Below are 17,773 nucleotides of genomic sequence, written 5' to 3'. Positions count from 1 at the left end.
CGGGTTTGTTTTCAAACAAACAAGATCAAATTGTGTTTTTTTTTCTCAAAGTTCGCATCACCCTGTGGAATATTCTAGCATTTATAAAATACTAAAATTAAAACCTAACTATAGCCTCAGGTTTTCTTAACATTCTGTTGTTAACATTCATTCGTTTATGTTCGATAATAAAAAACTTATACAAAATACAAAATAAGTTATTGATGTATTGTTCATGGGTATTCTTTCATTTTTTCGACTGTATACGCTATGAGCTCGTAGGTAGAGGGGATAATTAAAAATTCGCGAGCGCCAGTAGTGACAAGTCTGTAAGCTTTTACTGGAAATTGGACATAAATGTCAAAGTGATTAATTTAAAACATTGAAATTAAAAACATTAATAGGAAATAATATTAGTTGGTCAAAGCTCTGATGTATATTTTTACCTTAAATATACTTACGTTTTAAATACTGAATTTAAGTTTTTTTAATGTTCCGTAATATGTAATTATAAATTAATCTAAGCGCCATCTACACGATAATTGTGAAGAAGTAAAAAATTAAAATTTCATTAATAGAACGTTAAAATGATTAGCAAAATCTTTAAAAAATCGATTACAATTTAATTACTTTTTTGTGTTGTAAATATTAAGCGATAACAATTAAATAATAAATTTAAAAATTACCGGTGAAAGTTGCATTAGTAATCCGCTAGGAGCGACACCAGCGAAGCTCAGAGTGTATACAATTTTGCATTTCGTTTATTACGGCCGTGTTGACAGGGTAAGTTGAATAGCCTTTTCTAAAACCTGCCTGTTCATATGGTTACCACAACCATATGAACAGGCCGTTTTCCTAAACATTATATTTTTATTTGAATAGAGTCAAGATTACTATTACATAAAAGGGGGGCGGGTACAAAATAAGACACATTTGTAGTTAGGTCATATCTATTTAGATAGAAATCAGTCTTCTTGATCAGTTTTAAACAAAAATGTCAATCAGTTATCACACAAACAATCACATATTACATGCACTATCCACAATATAAAGACTTTACATAATTTTCGCATGTTAAAAACATATTAAAAGTAAGTACCAATGGCGAGAAAACACAAATTCTGACTAAATATTCTTTGTTTCCAATAAAATAAATACGTTTAATACTAAACATAAAAAAATGTTTACGCCACTGGCTTTACAACAGTAAAATAAACAATATTAGTTTTAACGTAAAACTAAAAATAAAACATTTGTAATATACACTTAATGGTGTACCTACAGGATGTTCTTAGGGTTACAAAAAATCAAATTCAAAATTTTTGTTTTTGAGTCAGAGTAGAACTTAAAAATTATTGAATTTTAATTTCTAGATTTCAATATATAGTTTACAAGGCGCTCTTCGAAAGAGTATGTTTTAACAAAATGAGAGCGTACCTCCCATCTTGCTAACAAGATAAGTATTGACATTGTATTCGTCAGTGTAATCTTCAACAGTTAATCGACAAGTACATTCAACGATATTCCGAAAGCAAAAAGAATATTTTTGTTATTAAAAGTCGTTTGAAAAAATAAGACAGTAATCTTATTAAAAGATTAATGCAAAGTTGAGGGGTTACCTATACACTATCGACACGAAATTCAGCTATAGTTCATTTCTGCGTGTTCGGCATATAGATTAAGTTAGGTTAGGTCACAATATCGCATTATAATTGAATTAATTTGAAGCAATAATGAGAAAGAAATTTAAAAAATGTTGCTTCAACTTTATTTATTAAAGTGCCATTACTCTTTAGTGAAAAATTAGTAATAAAGTAAATCGTAGATGATGGCACGCTTAAGTCTATCTGAATTGACACACAGTCATGGTAATTGACGTTTGCTGTAATTATTGGAAATATCGCTGCGTAAGTGTATTATAAAACTGTATTCCTAATGATTATTATGACTCTCAAAGATTCTTATAGAAAAAAATGACTGCCTGTTCATTAACAGAAGCAAACGATCAACAACACCAAAATACTAGGTTGAAGAGAAAAGAGCTTGTATAAAATATAATGGATGAATATATTTTAAATGAAACTAAGAAGAGTAAGAAAAGAGTAAAGAAGTCTCGGCACTTTTAAACACACTCTAATGTACTATGCAACAATTTTAAGACACCCTATAGGTACATATATTTTCCACACCATATAAAAATATCAAATACACTCATCATCTCCAAACGTTCGTTTTAAAACACAAAGTCCTGTCATTGACTTTTCGGGAACCCTATAGCTAATCTGTAATTAAAATACTGCATTTTTAGACAATATAGGCTGGAATTAAATCTTTCAATAGGGCTTTTCATCAATTGTCATTTGTTTCGAGCTTCTGTCATGTGTCAGATAATATTAATATATCTACGTCATACGTCTTTGGTTTGTATCATTGGTATATATAATAACGTATGACGTGGATATATTAATATTATGTGACACATGACAGAAGCTCGAAACAAATGACTGTGAATAAAAAGCCCTATTCGCGATAACCAAGTGTTTAATGGTTTTAATATATGACGTTTGTCATGTGCCATTTCTCACGTCTGTAAAGTAGGCAACACATTATATTACGTATCTAATTTTTTCAGAGAATTATAAAATTGATTTATTGTATTTAGAACGTTAATGTTAAACAATTTACAATCGTAGGTGATTTCTTGCAGGAAGATGGCGAATAAAGACTGTAAGAAACATGGCAGAACCAAAAATATCAAGCAAAGATGGAAAAAGATCTTGATGGATAAGGAAAATAATGAGAACTGAAAAATGAGAATGAAAAATATAGTTTTATAGGGACAGATTAAGAAGAGACAAGACAAAACTTAAATAGTGATAACGAAGTAAATACCACCATGTAAATGATAACAAATAAAAGTAAACGAAGAAAAAATTAAGAAAACTCAGAAAAGCACAAAAATAAACAAGTACAGCTTCAGCTTGAACATATGTGGTAAATATGTATATTTTGAACAAATAAAATGAGACCGAAGATATGCTCTAAAATTTTCGAAGCCATGTAAATACAGTCTCCCTTCCTCCACAAAAATAAATTATTTTCTGAACTATAAAACTTAAATCAATAAGTTTCTATACTAAAATCACAATAAAGATGCACTAGAAATAAACAAAACAAGACACGTTAAATTTTACTAGGAGCACTTGCAAATCATGATTTACAATGTATAAATTTTGTAAATCATGATTTGGGATTTAGAATGTATATACATTGTAAATAATGATTTGGGAGTGCTCCTTGTAACATTCAACGTGTCTTAGTTTGTTTATTTCTATGGTCTGTTTTTAATGTCCCAGGACGAGTAATTTAAATTGACCTGTAATGCTGACTTGTAATACTCGTTTGTAATTGGCCTAAACTCAGGCAAGTTTACTCAACTGTTATGAAATTTTGACACTAATAACATTTATGAAATTTTGACACTACAGGGCTTTTCATCGATTGTCAGTTGTTTCGAGCTTCTGTCATATGTTGTATAATCTGTGTATAATATTAATATACACGGATTATACGAGATTATGACAAAAGCTCGAAACAAATGACTGTGAATGAAAAACCCTATTGACATTTCATAGGTTAAAAGTTATATCAGCGATTTTTTGTGTTTTCTGCGTTACTCCTTTAATTTTTAGATTTTTAGACTGCTTTTATATAAAAAAAAGTTGTTTTTAGAACTCTTTAGCGACGTATTAGTATTTATAATATAATATGTATGGATTACCGTCGAAGGCCGATATGATCAACCAAAAAGAAGATGTATTTGGTGATTTTTCTAGTGACTTTCTTGGGTGTGAATCTGTCTTTTTAGTTTACTGCTTCTGGTTTAAAAACAAACCATGGTGCATCTTTGTTGTGATTTTAGTGTAGATAACTACTGAAATAGGGCACCTGTTCATAGTTTGTATGCCGTTTAGTGACGTAACATCACAAACAACGGACAAACGCCACTTTTAAATATTTTACACATAAAGAAATACATTATTTGAAAGCTCTTATGTCACTCTTAGAGTCCGATTCAGTGGAGTTTCAAAATGGCGGCCTTACAATGTGCGATGGCGACAGTGTAAAAAATATGGACTAGTTTTAATATGATAGTGAAATGGTCGTCATAGCTCCATAGAGCGTAGAGCTTATAGCTGGATAGAGCGGTCGTCATTTTGAAACGCGGCCAAAATTTATAAACATACTGAGTGACACAAAAGTTTTGAAATTATTTATTACTTGCCATTAGACCCAATATGGTCTAATTTTTAGAAAATAGCATCAGTTCTTACAAAAAAAAAAAAAAAATCAAAAAACCGTCAGAAAATATTTGGGAAGTGGAAGACTATTATTATTTGCCATGTGTATATTACCCCCTCCTAATGAAATCCAAACAATTTCAAGCCAGCTACGACTCTCAGAGCCGATTTCTCATATCGAGTTCAACTCCAGTTTAACCAGTGAACGTCAGTTTAAAGTCAAAATCGTCTTTCTCAATTCACGTTCAACCGATGGCAGTTTAAACTAGGTTCAGCTTGAACGCTGAAATTCGGCCGTTCAGAACTCAGTTCAGATGATTTCAAGGATTACGCATGCGTTGTAGATATTATTGCCACTTGACATGAAACGCGGTCAGAATATAACATTATTTTTGTTTTTATTATATTTATTTATAATTAATAAAATGACTGTTTGACTATAAATACTTAAAGTACCCCGCACAAACCTTATGGAAATTAGGTCCCAGGGAAATACTCTTTGAAGCATCCTGATAAAAAGTTCTCATGGGCTCAACTCAATCTTATGAAGGATTTTCAAGATATAGAGGCACAAACTCGGAAAATTATAAGATTTACTGGGTATTCCAATTCCCTGAGTTACTGGTTATCTGGCAACATGTAGAAGTTTGGATCAAGGAAAAGTACTAGTAGTCTAGGGTTTTTTCCTGGCTATCCAATTGCGACCTTTGCTTTGACCTTGACCTTCAACGGACGTCATCTTCTAGAGTTTCGAGGGTTTTTGGCATTAAATTGATATAAACAGATTACTCATGGGTTTTTGGGATCGCTAAACACGAATATGCCATCAGAATTGACCTCCGGAGGAAGTGGTGGCTAGGGCCACTGCAAGGGACGTCATCTTCTAGAGTTTCGATGGTTTTCGGTATTTAATTGATGCAAATGAATTACTAGAGGGTTTTTTGAGATCGCTAAACACGAATATGCCACCAGAACCGACTTCCGGAGCACCTGGTTTCCAAGGTCAATGAAAGGCGCTCCTGGAGTTTCGAGGGTTTTTGCTACTAAATTAATGCAAACGGATTAGTTATAAGTTTTTGGGGTTCCTGAACACGAATACGTGATCAGCACATACACAGGAGCACCTGGCGCCTAAGACAGGTTATCTTCTGGAGTTAAAAACCTAAGAGTAATCCATTTGATTCCTCCGAAATTCCAGAAGATAACCTGTCTTAGGCACCAGGTGCTCCTGTGTCTGTGCTGATCACTTATTCGTGTTCAGCAACCCCAAAAACCTATAACGAATCAACCCCACAGACCCTCGAAACTCCAGGAGCCCCTTTCATTGATCTTGGAAACCAGGTGCTCCGGGAGTCGGTTCTGGTGGCATATTCGTGTTTAGCGACCTCAAAAAACCCTCTAGTAATTCATTTGCATCAATTAAATGCCGAAAACCATCGAAACTCTAGAAGATGACGTCCCTTGCAGTGGCCCTGGCCACCACGTCCTCCGGAGGTCAATTCTGATGGCATATTCGTGTTTAGCAATCCCAAAAACCCATGAGTAATCTGTTTATATCAATTTAATGCCAAAAACCCTCGAAACTCTAGAAGATGACGTCCGTTGAAGGTCAAGGTCAAAGTAAAGGTCACCATTGGATAGCCAGGAAAAAATCCTAGACTACTAGTACTTTTCTTTGATCCAAAATTCTACATGTTGTCAGATAACCAGTAACTCAGGGAATTGGAATACCCAGTAAATCTTATAATTTTCCGAGTTTGTGCCTCTAGATCTTGAAAATCCGTCATACGATTGAGTTGTGCCCTTGAGAACTTTTCATCAGGATGCTGCAAAGAGTATTTTCCCAAAGTATGAACGAAATCCACTGGGTCCTAATTTCCATAAGGTTTGTGCGGGGTACTTTAACTTTATTCAGAAACATCATAAAAAAAGGTCATACAAAATGGCGATAGTTTTTTACCTTTTGCCATCTATTGGCATTTCTCGAAAGCTGTAAAACGTGAACTGACAATGATATTTGCATTTCCAAACAAAACCGAAGTTCAAGGATGAACCTCAGTCAATTGAACCATAGATTAACACATGTATGAGAAATCGACCCTCAGTCTGATGACTCTTGACTGAAGAGATAGATTTTGACATAACGGATGACACCACGAATTCTCTTCTCTCAAAGTAAAAAAGGCAAGACATTTCAGAATCCGAAACCAACCTTAATTCATGAGCGCCATTTCAGATAAATTGTTAACAGTAATCAATTTTAAAATCCTCAAAATTTTTCACAATTCAAGTAGTAAGATAACTAGATCGTAATACATACAGAAAACTATCTTACTAAACAATCCCGAATTATTCTATAATTATAAAATGTTTTATTCTACATAATTTGACCATATAACAACTTGAATATCAATTACATTAAAAATAATGTAAACTTTTCGTCTATTACTCTCTATTTTCATTACTAACATCTGTTAAAGTATATTCTTTAACGTAAACGTCCAGAAGATTTGTAGATAATAGGAAACGATAAATGAAATTCATCAAAACGCAAGATATGATCTGCCAAGATATTTTTTTTTTACTTCAGGTCTACTGCTTTGTCGTAACTTATACCTATTAAAAGTAATAGAAAGTAAATTAAGGCGAAGAACAAAATCGGTGAATACCAGATAGATTTTTTGAAAGGTGGATGCATCCATCAACAACATTGGCGTACTCGAACAACTGCTAGAAAGGAAAAAAACAAAAAACATAGTATGTGGAATTAAGGAAAGCTTACGACTCAGTACCACGATAAGAACTCAGGGAAGCATTCATTAAAATGGGAACGAGAAGCGTAAGGAATCTAAAGAAAAGGACTTTTATATAAAAGTTCTACTTATAAAAGTCTACAGCTACCGTAGTATTTAAAATAACATGGAAAACACTTTAAAGACATTTAGACCGGCAAATATCGTCACCCCCGCTAGCGAAATTATTCCGATTCTATTTTTTGGCGGAAACTTACTCAAAAACAGGTTCTTATAACATATCCACAGGGTGCCGGGCGGTGCCGTGGTCGAAAAATTGTTTAAACAATTTTTTTTAAACAAATTCACAAAATTCTGAGCAAAAAAGGTCCCTTGTCATTTTTCTCTAAAACTAATTGTTGTTGAGTTATATGCGATTAAAAATTTTAAAAATGCAAAAATGGCCATTTTCAAAGCTTAATACCTCGAATAAAAATTATTATTATGAAATTCAAAAAATGACCAAATCAAGCTTCAATCCCATTCTTCAAGGCCCTGAAAAGATTTTTGGCATTATTTTATTACAAAGCTGCTATTTTTAATTATTAACAATTAGCACTATAGTCCAACTGTATCGTCGCCACTGTTAGCGAAACTATTTCGATTAGATTTTTTTGCACAAACTTACTCAAAAAGAGGTCTTTATAACACATCCACAGTGTACCGGGCGGTGCTGTGGTCGAAAAATTGTTTAAACAAATTCACAAAAATAATTTTTTCATCGCAAACGATTTTTTTGGACAATTTGGATTATTTTGAGCAAAAAAGGTCTCTTGTAATTTTTCTCTAAAATTGATTGTTGTACAGTATATGGCCATTTTCGCATTTTTCAAATTTTAAATGGCGTATAACTCGACAACAATTAATTTTAGAGAAAATTCACAAGAGACATTTTTTGCTCAGAATGTCCCAGATTATCTAAAAAAATTGTTCGAAGTGAAAAAATTATTTTTGTGAATTTGCTTAAAAAAAATTGTTTAAACAATTTTTCGACCACGGTACCGCACGGCACCCTGTGGATATGTTATAAGGACATCTTTTTGAGTAAGTTTGTGCAAAAATATCGAATCGGAATAATTTCACTAACGGGGGCGACGATACATCTGGACAATAGCGCTAATTGTTAATAATTAAGAATAGCAGCTTTGTAATAAGATAATGCCAAAAATCTCTTCAGGACCTTGAAGAAGGGGTTTGAAACTTGATTTGGTCATTTTTTGACTTTCATAATAATAATTTTTAATTGAGTTATTAAACCTTGAAAATGGCCATTTTCGCATTTTTCAAATTTTTAATCGCGTATAACTCGACAACAATCAATTTTAGAGAAAAATGACAAGAGATATTTTTTGCTCAGAATGGCCCAAATTATCTAAAAAAAAATTGTTCGAAATTAAAAAATTATTTTTGTGAATTTGTTTTAAAAAAATTGTTTAAACAATTTTTCGACCAAGGCACCGCCCGGCACCCTGTGGATATATTATAAGAACCTCTTTTTGAGTGTGTTTGTGCAAAAAAATCGAATCGGAATAATTTCGCTAGCGGGGGCGACTATATTGCCCGGTCTAATTGAAGAAACAATGTCGATGAACTTATACATATTAAGCTTTGTAGAAGATCAAATAATGATCTCAGAGGCATCTCCCGATAACGAATATTATATACAAATAAAGAATGAATGGCAAAATTAAAAGAAAACATGGCGGTATAAAAGAAAGTAGAAAGCAGTTTCTTTGAGAGAGAAATGACAAAGAAGTTAGAGTGGGCGTTAAAGGCGCTATTTTACAGATGTTCATAGTCACTATAATAAAGTGTTACAGGCCAAACCTAACAATCTGTCAATCATATTTAGATCTTTTGGTAGCAGTCAAAAGTAGTCTGAGCAGTCTCTAAAACGACAATCAAGTTGTACAAAACAATAATAAATCCGGTAAAATACACATAGACAAGGCGAAAACGGCGGGTTCTTTGGAGAAAATATTCCCATGAGAGTTTTTTGCATATTCACATTCGTGAGATATTCCAGAATAAGATTCAAGAAGTCGCCCACGCGAAAAGTGGTCCAATTTTTTTTAACAATTTTTTTTAATCAAATTGCAAAAATCAATATGTTTGGCCGGAACAATTTTTTTTTTAGGTTTTTGCACCATTCTTGATAAAAAAGGTCTCTTATAATTTTTTTCTAAAGTTAATAGTTTTCGAGGTAAAAGCATTTTAAAATTGAAAAAAAAAAAACAAAAATGGCGATTTTCAAGGCTTAATAACTCGGGTAAAAGTTATTACTATGAAAGTCAGAAAATAACTAAATCAAAGTTTAAAGCCCCCCTACAAGATCCTGAAGAAATTTTTGTCATTATTTGATTACTAAGCTGTTATTTTTAAGTAAAAATAATGAGCGACATGCACGTATTAGGCGGCCGTCCATGATGAGTGCAAAAGAGATGCCATTCAGGCAGTCCAATGGCGCATCTCACTCACGCTCACATTTACAATACGATCTTACCACTCATTATTAATAATTAAAAATAACAGCTTAGTAATAAATTAATGACACAAATTTCTTCAGGATCATGAAGGGGAGCTTTAAATTTGATTTAGTCACTTTCTGACTTTTATAATAATCATTTTTAACTGAGTTATTAAGTCTTAAAAATGGCCATTTTCGCGTTTTTCAAATTTTAAATTGCTTTTAACTCGAACACGATCAACTTTAGAGAAAAATTATAAGAGACCTTTTCTGTCCGGAATGGTCCGAATAATCAAAAAAAAAATCTCCGGGCCGAAAATATTGATTTTTTGCAATTTGATTAAAAAAAATGTTAAAAAAAATTGGACCACTTTTCGCGTGGGCGACTTCTTGAACCTTATTCTGGGGTGTCTCACGAATGTGATTATGCAAAAAAATCTCATGGGAATATTTTTTCCAACGAACCCGCCGTTTTCGCCTTCTCTAACACAACAATGGTTAAACATAAAAACAAGTATAGCCAGATTAAAAAGTCGAATAAAAATAATCTGCCAGCAGTTAAAACATATATGTTTGTATGTACACTTTAAAATAAAGATGTATGTGCTGCGAGCACCAAAATTGTCATAATCATAGGCCACATTGTTGTTGACCAAAAATGACCCTTCCAAAAATTCAATCAATATTATTTATGTATTAATGTCTTATGTTAATAAAAATTATGTAATGTATCATTCTTAGCAATGAATAAAACTACATAAATATGTTGTACGTGTACGTATGTTAATGAGGTTAGGTTAGGTTATGGTCGATCAACGTATTGTAATGTTTTAGGAAAATGAAGTCGAACCTCATTATAATGGATACTGTTTATAACGGAGAAAGTTGTCGCTTGACATAATCCATAACCAAACGATAGAAAAGTCATTCTTTTATAACTTGCCAACTTTAATTTTGTTTAAAACGGAAAGGAACTGAGACCACACTATGATTCACACAGTTTATAGTATAATACATACAAAATTATTTTAGGTAATGTACACTAAGCATCAAAATTAACGCACCACCTTAAAAATAGGACATTTTTGATGTCTCGTATTGCCTAAACCTGTTGTCCGATTTGAGTGTTTTTTTTTTTAGTATATTATAGCTTTATTCTTCAAGAATATCGATGTAATAATATTATTGCTAAAAAGGTAAGTGTCATTGTATACCGGGTGTAACAATGATAGTGTGTTTTTTCCTCAAAGTTTGGAACACCTTGTGGAATATTCTAGCATATATAAAATATTTAAATGAAAACTCAACTGCAGCCTTAGGCTTTCTTAACATTTTGCTTTTTGATTCATTTGCTTACGTTGGATAGTAAAAAAGTTAAATACTTTAACAACTAGCAATGCTTTCATCAATACAGGGTGTTTCTAAATAAGTGCGACAAACTTTAAGGGGTAATTCTGCATGAAAAAATAATGACCGTTTGCTTTATAAACATATGTCCGCAAATACTTTGCTTCCGAGTTACGGGATGTTGAATTTTTTCTTACAAACTGACGATTTATTTATTGCTCTAAAACTGGTTGAGATATGCAAATAAAATTTAGTAGGTTTTAAGAGGTATGTATTGCGCATTTTTTGACATACTATTAAGAATTTTATATTGACCATTGGCGTGCATACGGGTATAAACATTTTAGATACATCCCGTATGCACGTCAATGGTGAATATAAAATTCTTAATTGTATGTCAAAAAATGCGCAATAACTACCTCTTAAAACCTACCAAATTTTATTTGCATATCTCAACCGCTTTTAGAGCAATAAATAAATCGTCAGTTTGTAAGAAAAAAATTAAACATGTCACCCCGTATCTCGGAAACGAAGCATTTGCGGACATATGTTTATAAAGCAAATTTTAATATCAATATTTTATATGCGCTACAATGTTCTGCAGGGTGTTCCAAACTTTGAGGAAAAAACACACTACCTTACCTTACCTTTTTAGCAATAATATTATTACATCGATATTCTTGAAGAATAAAGCTATAATATACTAAAAAAAAACATTCAAATCGGACAACAGGTTTAGGCAATACGAGACATCAAAAATGTCCCATTTTTAAGGTGGTCCGTTAATTTTGATACTTAGTGTATTTAAGGGTGCGTATAAAGGTATTTCTATTCGAATGAGATTATTACCTCAAATAGGTATCATAAAAATACAAACTTAGCGGGATTGTTATTCTATAACTTTTCATTGTATTGTTATGATACTTGTTTGAGGATATAAGCTCATTCAAATAGAAATACATTTACAAGCGACCTTGCATTTTTTTAAATAATTTGGTATCTACGGTACTCTATAGTGGCAGTTGCATGGTTAGGTGCTACCACTACTTTCTTTATCATTGTACATCCGCAGATCAGAAACAAAGTTAACACTATTTTAGAATTTGTCAATTATTTCTTTTGTTAACTCAAAATAGTTATGGTATCAAAACCAAAGAACCGCGATTAATAAAAAATGGAATTAGAAATCTTCCAGTTCTTTATTATAGTTCTCTTAATGCGTGTTTTAAAACTAATTTGTTACAACACATATTGGTTTCATATAAGGGCGATAAAGAACAAATTCCAGAAAGTAAAGAATTTGGTTCTTTTAGATATTGCCCCAAACACATTCTTGTGGAAACATATCTTAAAGACAAGATAATTAAATGTATGATCTTGCGATCTTGCCATCTAACAAAACGTCCATGTTTCAGTCCATATATCCATTTCCTTATGAAGCAGGAACAAAGGGATTACAAGCACTATTTTCCCTATTATTTAAAAAAAAAATCGTACGGTATTCGAATCGCAATTTTCAACTTTGATGAAAAAATCGTCAAAGAAGTCAAACAAACTTAGTCACGAGCATGGAAAAATTGTCGTAATTCAAAGTTGACAACTAAAACAAAAACTGTGATATTCAATAGAAAGTAGGAGGGGAACCAGTTTCGCTGGATGATGTGGAGTCCTGGCTTGAAGCAGATAAAGACAATCATATCTTCCAGTCTTGAACTGAAGACTAAATACGTGCTAGTATAATACTCAGCCAAAAATTAAGCTGAGCAAAGTAAAAGACCATTTAAATGTTGTTATTCAATACGTGTTAACATATTAGGAACACTTTCGACGAAACAGTATAGGTACCAAACAAAACTAAGCCAAAATAAATTATTTCTGTGATACAATACTTACTTCACCTAAATTAGTGAATTACTTATTTATGCGATTTATTTCTTATAAATTTGACTTTCATGAAAACGGGTAACTTTCACCCCCAACTAGATACCCCATTATAATGAGATACTACTGTATATCTATAATTAAATATATTTCGTGCGTACGTCAGTGAGGTTATGTTAGGTTATATTCATACAAAATTATCTGTAGATCAAAATGTTACAAATAAAGTTTGTATTACTTTCAACATGCAAAGTAGTGGGATTATGTCAGGTCATAGCAAATAAACGTATTTTAAATAAACTTATATGTTATTTTTTTTATTTCATATAATATATACTTGTGTTCAGTTATATTTTAGGAAATGAGCAACCATTTTAAAATACATACCGCCGAAAATGTGTCCTGAATGATTTTAAATTTAAAACTACCACTTAATTAGAATTCTTTTGTAAATTTGCACATAATATATGTGGTTGAAACTTATGCGAAAGGGAATGAGAAAGGGGAGAGAAGGTGAGAGCAATTGGAAGAAGATTTAGCTACAGATCTAAAATATTAGCTTCCGTGAAATATTTGTAACCAATTGGGGAATAGCAGATGGGTAATTTCAACTACCAGAAACTGGCAAAGGTATAAGAGGGGGAGAGTACAGACGTTAGTTTTAATTTGAACTCATATTTTCTTTCATTTAATTAAATCAATAACATTCTATTATAGGGCTTTTCAACGCTTCTCATTTATTTCAGGAACTTGTCATATGTTGTATAATCTGTGTATATTAATATACGACATATAACAAGTACCCGAAACAAATGAGAAGCGTTGAAAAACCCTATTAGTTGTCCGATAAAGTGCTTATTTAAATTAATTTTATGCAACAAAATGAATTGTCAGTTGTTTCAGGAGTGTATTTTAAAGATATTGACAATATCATTTTAAAGCCTTATTTTTTAAAATATACAGTGATGAGTGCCCTAAAAACCGGCAAAAAACGCATAAGATGGAAAACACATTAAGTTGTAAGATAGTATGAGATAAAGATAGTTTTTAAACGTGGCTAGTTGACTTCAGTCATAATTATACGTAATGGGAAATTTTTATGTTAGAAGAAATTATTGAATACATTAATACACAAGCTAGTAAAAAAAAGTAGTTAGTAGCCATTTTAATTATAAATCAAACTAATAATAAAAAGATCTCTAACGAAAATATTTTTCTAGACGTCATACTAAACGTTATGCGTATAATAATTATGACTGAAGTTAACTAGCTAACGTATAAAGGTGGAAAACTATTATTTAATATAATGTAAATTTATAGATTTCTAACGATAATTTGCAACCTCTACTAGTTTCATCTCTTTTTATTTCACAACGCATTATATCTTCTATATTTTACGTTATTTTGCCGGTTTTTAGCGCACTTATCACTGTATAATAACAAGACAGGTCTTTAATTTAAACATTGTTTTCAAAACGTCTTCAGATCTGTAGGTTCAAACTTCAAACAATGAATTTATTTGACAATTTGTGTTACTTCGTAAACTATCGTTTGAAATCGTATTTTAATACTAATAGACCACAGATAAATATATTTAAATAAGTTATATTTGCATATAGAGTATTGCGTAATAAAGTTATATATAGGTGAGAATTTGATAGGTAATATTATACAGTGCTCTGGAATAAGTGTTACCCCGCCCCCCAGATTAACGTATTTATATTTAGCACATAAGCAAAACGCTCGGACAGGTCGATTTTTAAAATAATCATATTATATTATAGCATCAGTGTTTCGAACTTTACACGACCCCCTCTTCAGGTGGCAGTCATAACTTTGATTTTTTTAAATGGGAAAATACATCATTTGACACCTCATTTAAAAGCTTTTGAGATAGTGATTACAAAAATGTATAATACTTGAGCAAAATTTCTGTCAAATGCTTTTTAAATGCATTCATTTTTTTCGAATCCTGATAAAATTAATGAGTATTTTTGAAAAATTTAAACGCAGAATGAAAGATTACATTATTACCGAGGGCCGAAAGTCCCTTAGAATAAACAAAAAGTTTCTTTTGAATGATATATTTTAAATTAAAGATCATACTAAATTTTCTCTTCGTTTCCGCCCCTGTAACTTATAAAATAAACAATATAGAAGTTTTTAGGGACTTTTGGCCCTAGGTAATAATGTAATAATGTTTGGCCCTAGGAAATGAAAGGTTAATGATAGAGCAAACCCAAATCGAAAAAGTTAAGACATACCAATATCTGGGAACCTGGGTTGATGACAGAAATGACCAAAGCAAAGAAATTAAAGTCCGAATTGAAACTGCAAGGCAAGCATTTATAAAAACGAAGACACTGCTTACAAACAAAGACCTTCAGTTGCCTCTCAGATTGAGGGCTCTAAGATGCTACATATTTTCTATATTGCTATACGGAATGGAAGCTTGGACATTGAAGAGACAACACATAAGAAGAATAGAAGCGTTCGAAATGTGGTGTTACAGAAGAATATTGAAAATTCAGTGGGTTCAAAGGATTACCACTGTTGAAGTGCTACGACATTTAAATAAGGAGTTAGAAATTATGAAAAGTATAAAAACTAGAAAACTGGAATATTTGAGTCACATTACCAGAGGAGAAAAATATGAGTTGCTGAGGAGAATTATTATGCAAGGAAGGCTCCAAGGAAGAAGAAGCATAGGAAGAAGACGCATCTCCTGGCTGAGGAACCTTAGAGAATGGTTTAACTGTAGTTCATTACAACTATTCAGAGCAGCAGCCAACAAAGTGACCATAGCCATTATGATATCCAACCTCCGATAGGAGAGGGAACTTTAACAAGAAGAAGAAGAATAATGTAATCTTTCATTCTGCGTTTAAATTTTTCAAAAATTCTCAATAGTTTTCTCAGGATTTAAAAAAAATGAATGCATTTAAAAAGCATTGGCCCGAAATTTTGCGTAAGTATTATACATTGCTATAATCAGTATGTATTTCAAAAGCTTTTAAATAAGGTATCACATGATGTACTCTCCCATTAAAAAAAATCAAAGTTATGACTCACCTGAAGAGGGATCGCGTAAACTTCGAAACATTGATGCTATAATATACTATGATTATTTTAAAAATCGACCTGTCCGAGCGTTTTGTACATGTAGTAAAAATAAATAAGTTAATATGGGGGTAACACTTATTAAAGCCGCTGGCACTGTATATAATGTAGACATAAAAACTGTAACGTATTAACAAATGTTCAAAATATTATTTGGATAAAACTTAAACAGGAAGAAAAGGTTGAGAAGAAAATATGATTCGATTCAGGGATATCAAAGCACCATTTTGAAGAGCTCTTCAAAGGACTAAAATTGTTGTTAAAGTAAAGGACACCAGTAGCAACTCGTGGAAAGACTGCCAGCCACAATCAGACGTTAACATCTATATGCCAGCATAATATTTGACCCAGAGGATGAATCACACGAAGAACGCGGGAGCCGCGTTGCTGACATCAATAGGTTGCAATAATTTGGATCGTCATTTCTGGGACTTGGTGACAACTACTGAAGTGATTTTGAACTACGAGATACACAATTCACACGAGATAACCCACAACATTTATAAATGTACCAAAATGTATACTGCTTCATTACTTATAAAAATTACTATATCATTTCAATTAGTATTACCTCAGGTTTTCCTTTCCTGATTTTTAACTTATATCGTATATATTCAAAACGTTGTCTACTTCGACTAGGGAAGCTATCAATACCTTTGAATTCTTGGAAAAGTCAGTATGGCAACATTAAAAACACTACATTATGTACCTAAAATGAACTGTCATTAAGGTCCCAGAGCGTGTTCCATCATTTGTATGCACAACGACTCCAAACTGTTTTCTATATCTTTACTATCGGGTTTTTTGAGTTTCGTTAGGTTGAATGGTTTAGGACTAGATTCCGACGGGTTTGAGCCGCTGTGTGAAGTGTTTACGTAACTCTGGAGATTCTGATTGAATAGCCTCTGGCTGTTTTGAGCTGAAAACAGTTGATTTTGAAGTGTTACGCTACCTATTGAATGTCTGTGAGTGTTCCACGTCGGGCTATTCTGCATGTTGGGGAAGGATGAACTCTTTTTGGTATAGGTGGTGGGTTGGATGGCGCAGCATAGTTTCTGAAGCTTCTGGGGGTCCATGCGGTGTGATCTACGAATAATTTTACTTTTAATACTTTACTCTAATACTAAAACTTAAAGGGAAAAAAACTTTAAAATACGCTCACCGGCACAATAAACCGCCCACCTTGTATTTCTTTCAATTTGCACAAATTGTCAATCTTGGACAACATTTTATGAAAGATACGGTAAAAAAACTGCCTTTGAGGAAAAGAAAATAATAAAATTATTGAAAAAAAAAGTCGTTTAAAAAATTTCGAAGAAAATTCAAACAAACATAATTTTGAAAATCATAGTCTAATAATTAAATTATGAGTATTAATAATGGATGTTGCCGCCTCTGGGCCTTAGGACTTCTTGGAGCCTCTTCGGCAATTCATTCATGATATCCTGGATTGGGGGATATTATGCCAGACTACTGCAGCAGTCTTGAGCCCTCCAAAGGATGTAGGGGCTGAACTACGGTACGGGATGCTATCAGACAATTTCGGGAGACAGGTGCATACACCCGCAGGCTACGTCAAGGTCGACATCGATGAACTAACATTCAAGATGACCACTTCATTGTCAGCAACGTGTTGAGAAATCGCTTTTGCACCGCTCCTGAAGTTCGTACGCGTCTTTTTGAGGTGAGAAATGTTAGTTTGAATGAACGTTCCATTAGAAGAAGACCGACAGAGATAAATTTAAGGGCTTTCTTTTCTGCTCGCGTCCCACAGCTGCTCCCACAACACCGTAGAACTAGACTATGCTGACTGGACTGTGGCGGAATGGAAGAACATACTGTTCTTAGATAAGAGCAGACTAGCCCTAAGAAGTCTAGATGGTACC

At 32.6% G+C, this 17,773-nt stretch overlaps 1 protein-coding gene across 1 annotated transcript in view; it reads right to left on the bottom strand.

Moving 5' to 3' along the window:
- Positions 1-911: 911 nt before the first annotated feature.
- Positions 912-17,773, bottom strand: part of LOC114341395 (protein Smaug homolog 1) — a 51,964-nt gene continuing 35,102 nt past the window's right edge. The window contains exons 7-8 of the mRNA XM_028292187.2: positions 16,597-16,973; positions 912-2,261 (exon numbers count right to left, since the gene is read on the bottom strand). Of these exons, the coding sequence (XP_028147988.1) occupies positions 16,613-16,973 (361 nt within the window). The 3' untranslated portion in view covers positions 912-2,261; positions 16,597-16,612. The remainder of the gene's footprint in view (positions 2,262-16,596; positions 16,974-17,773) is intronic.

Source organism: Diabrotica virgifera, chromosome 1 (assembly GCF_917563875.1).
Source record: "Diabrotica virgifera virgifera chromosome 1, PGI_DIABVI_V3a".
NCBI classification, from domain to species: Eukaryota; Metazoa; Arthropoda; class Insecta; order Coleoptera; family Chrysomelidae; genus Diabrotica; species Diabrotica virgifera.
This window is presented reverse-complemented; position numbering and strand designations above follow the sequence as displayed.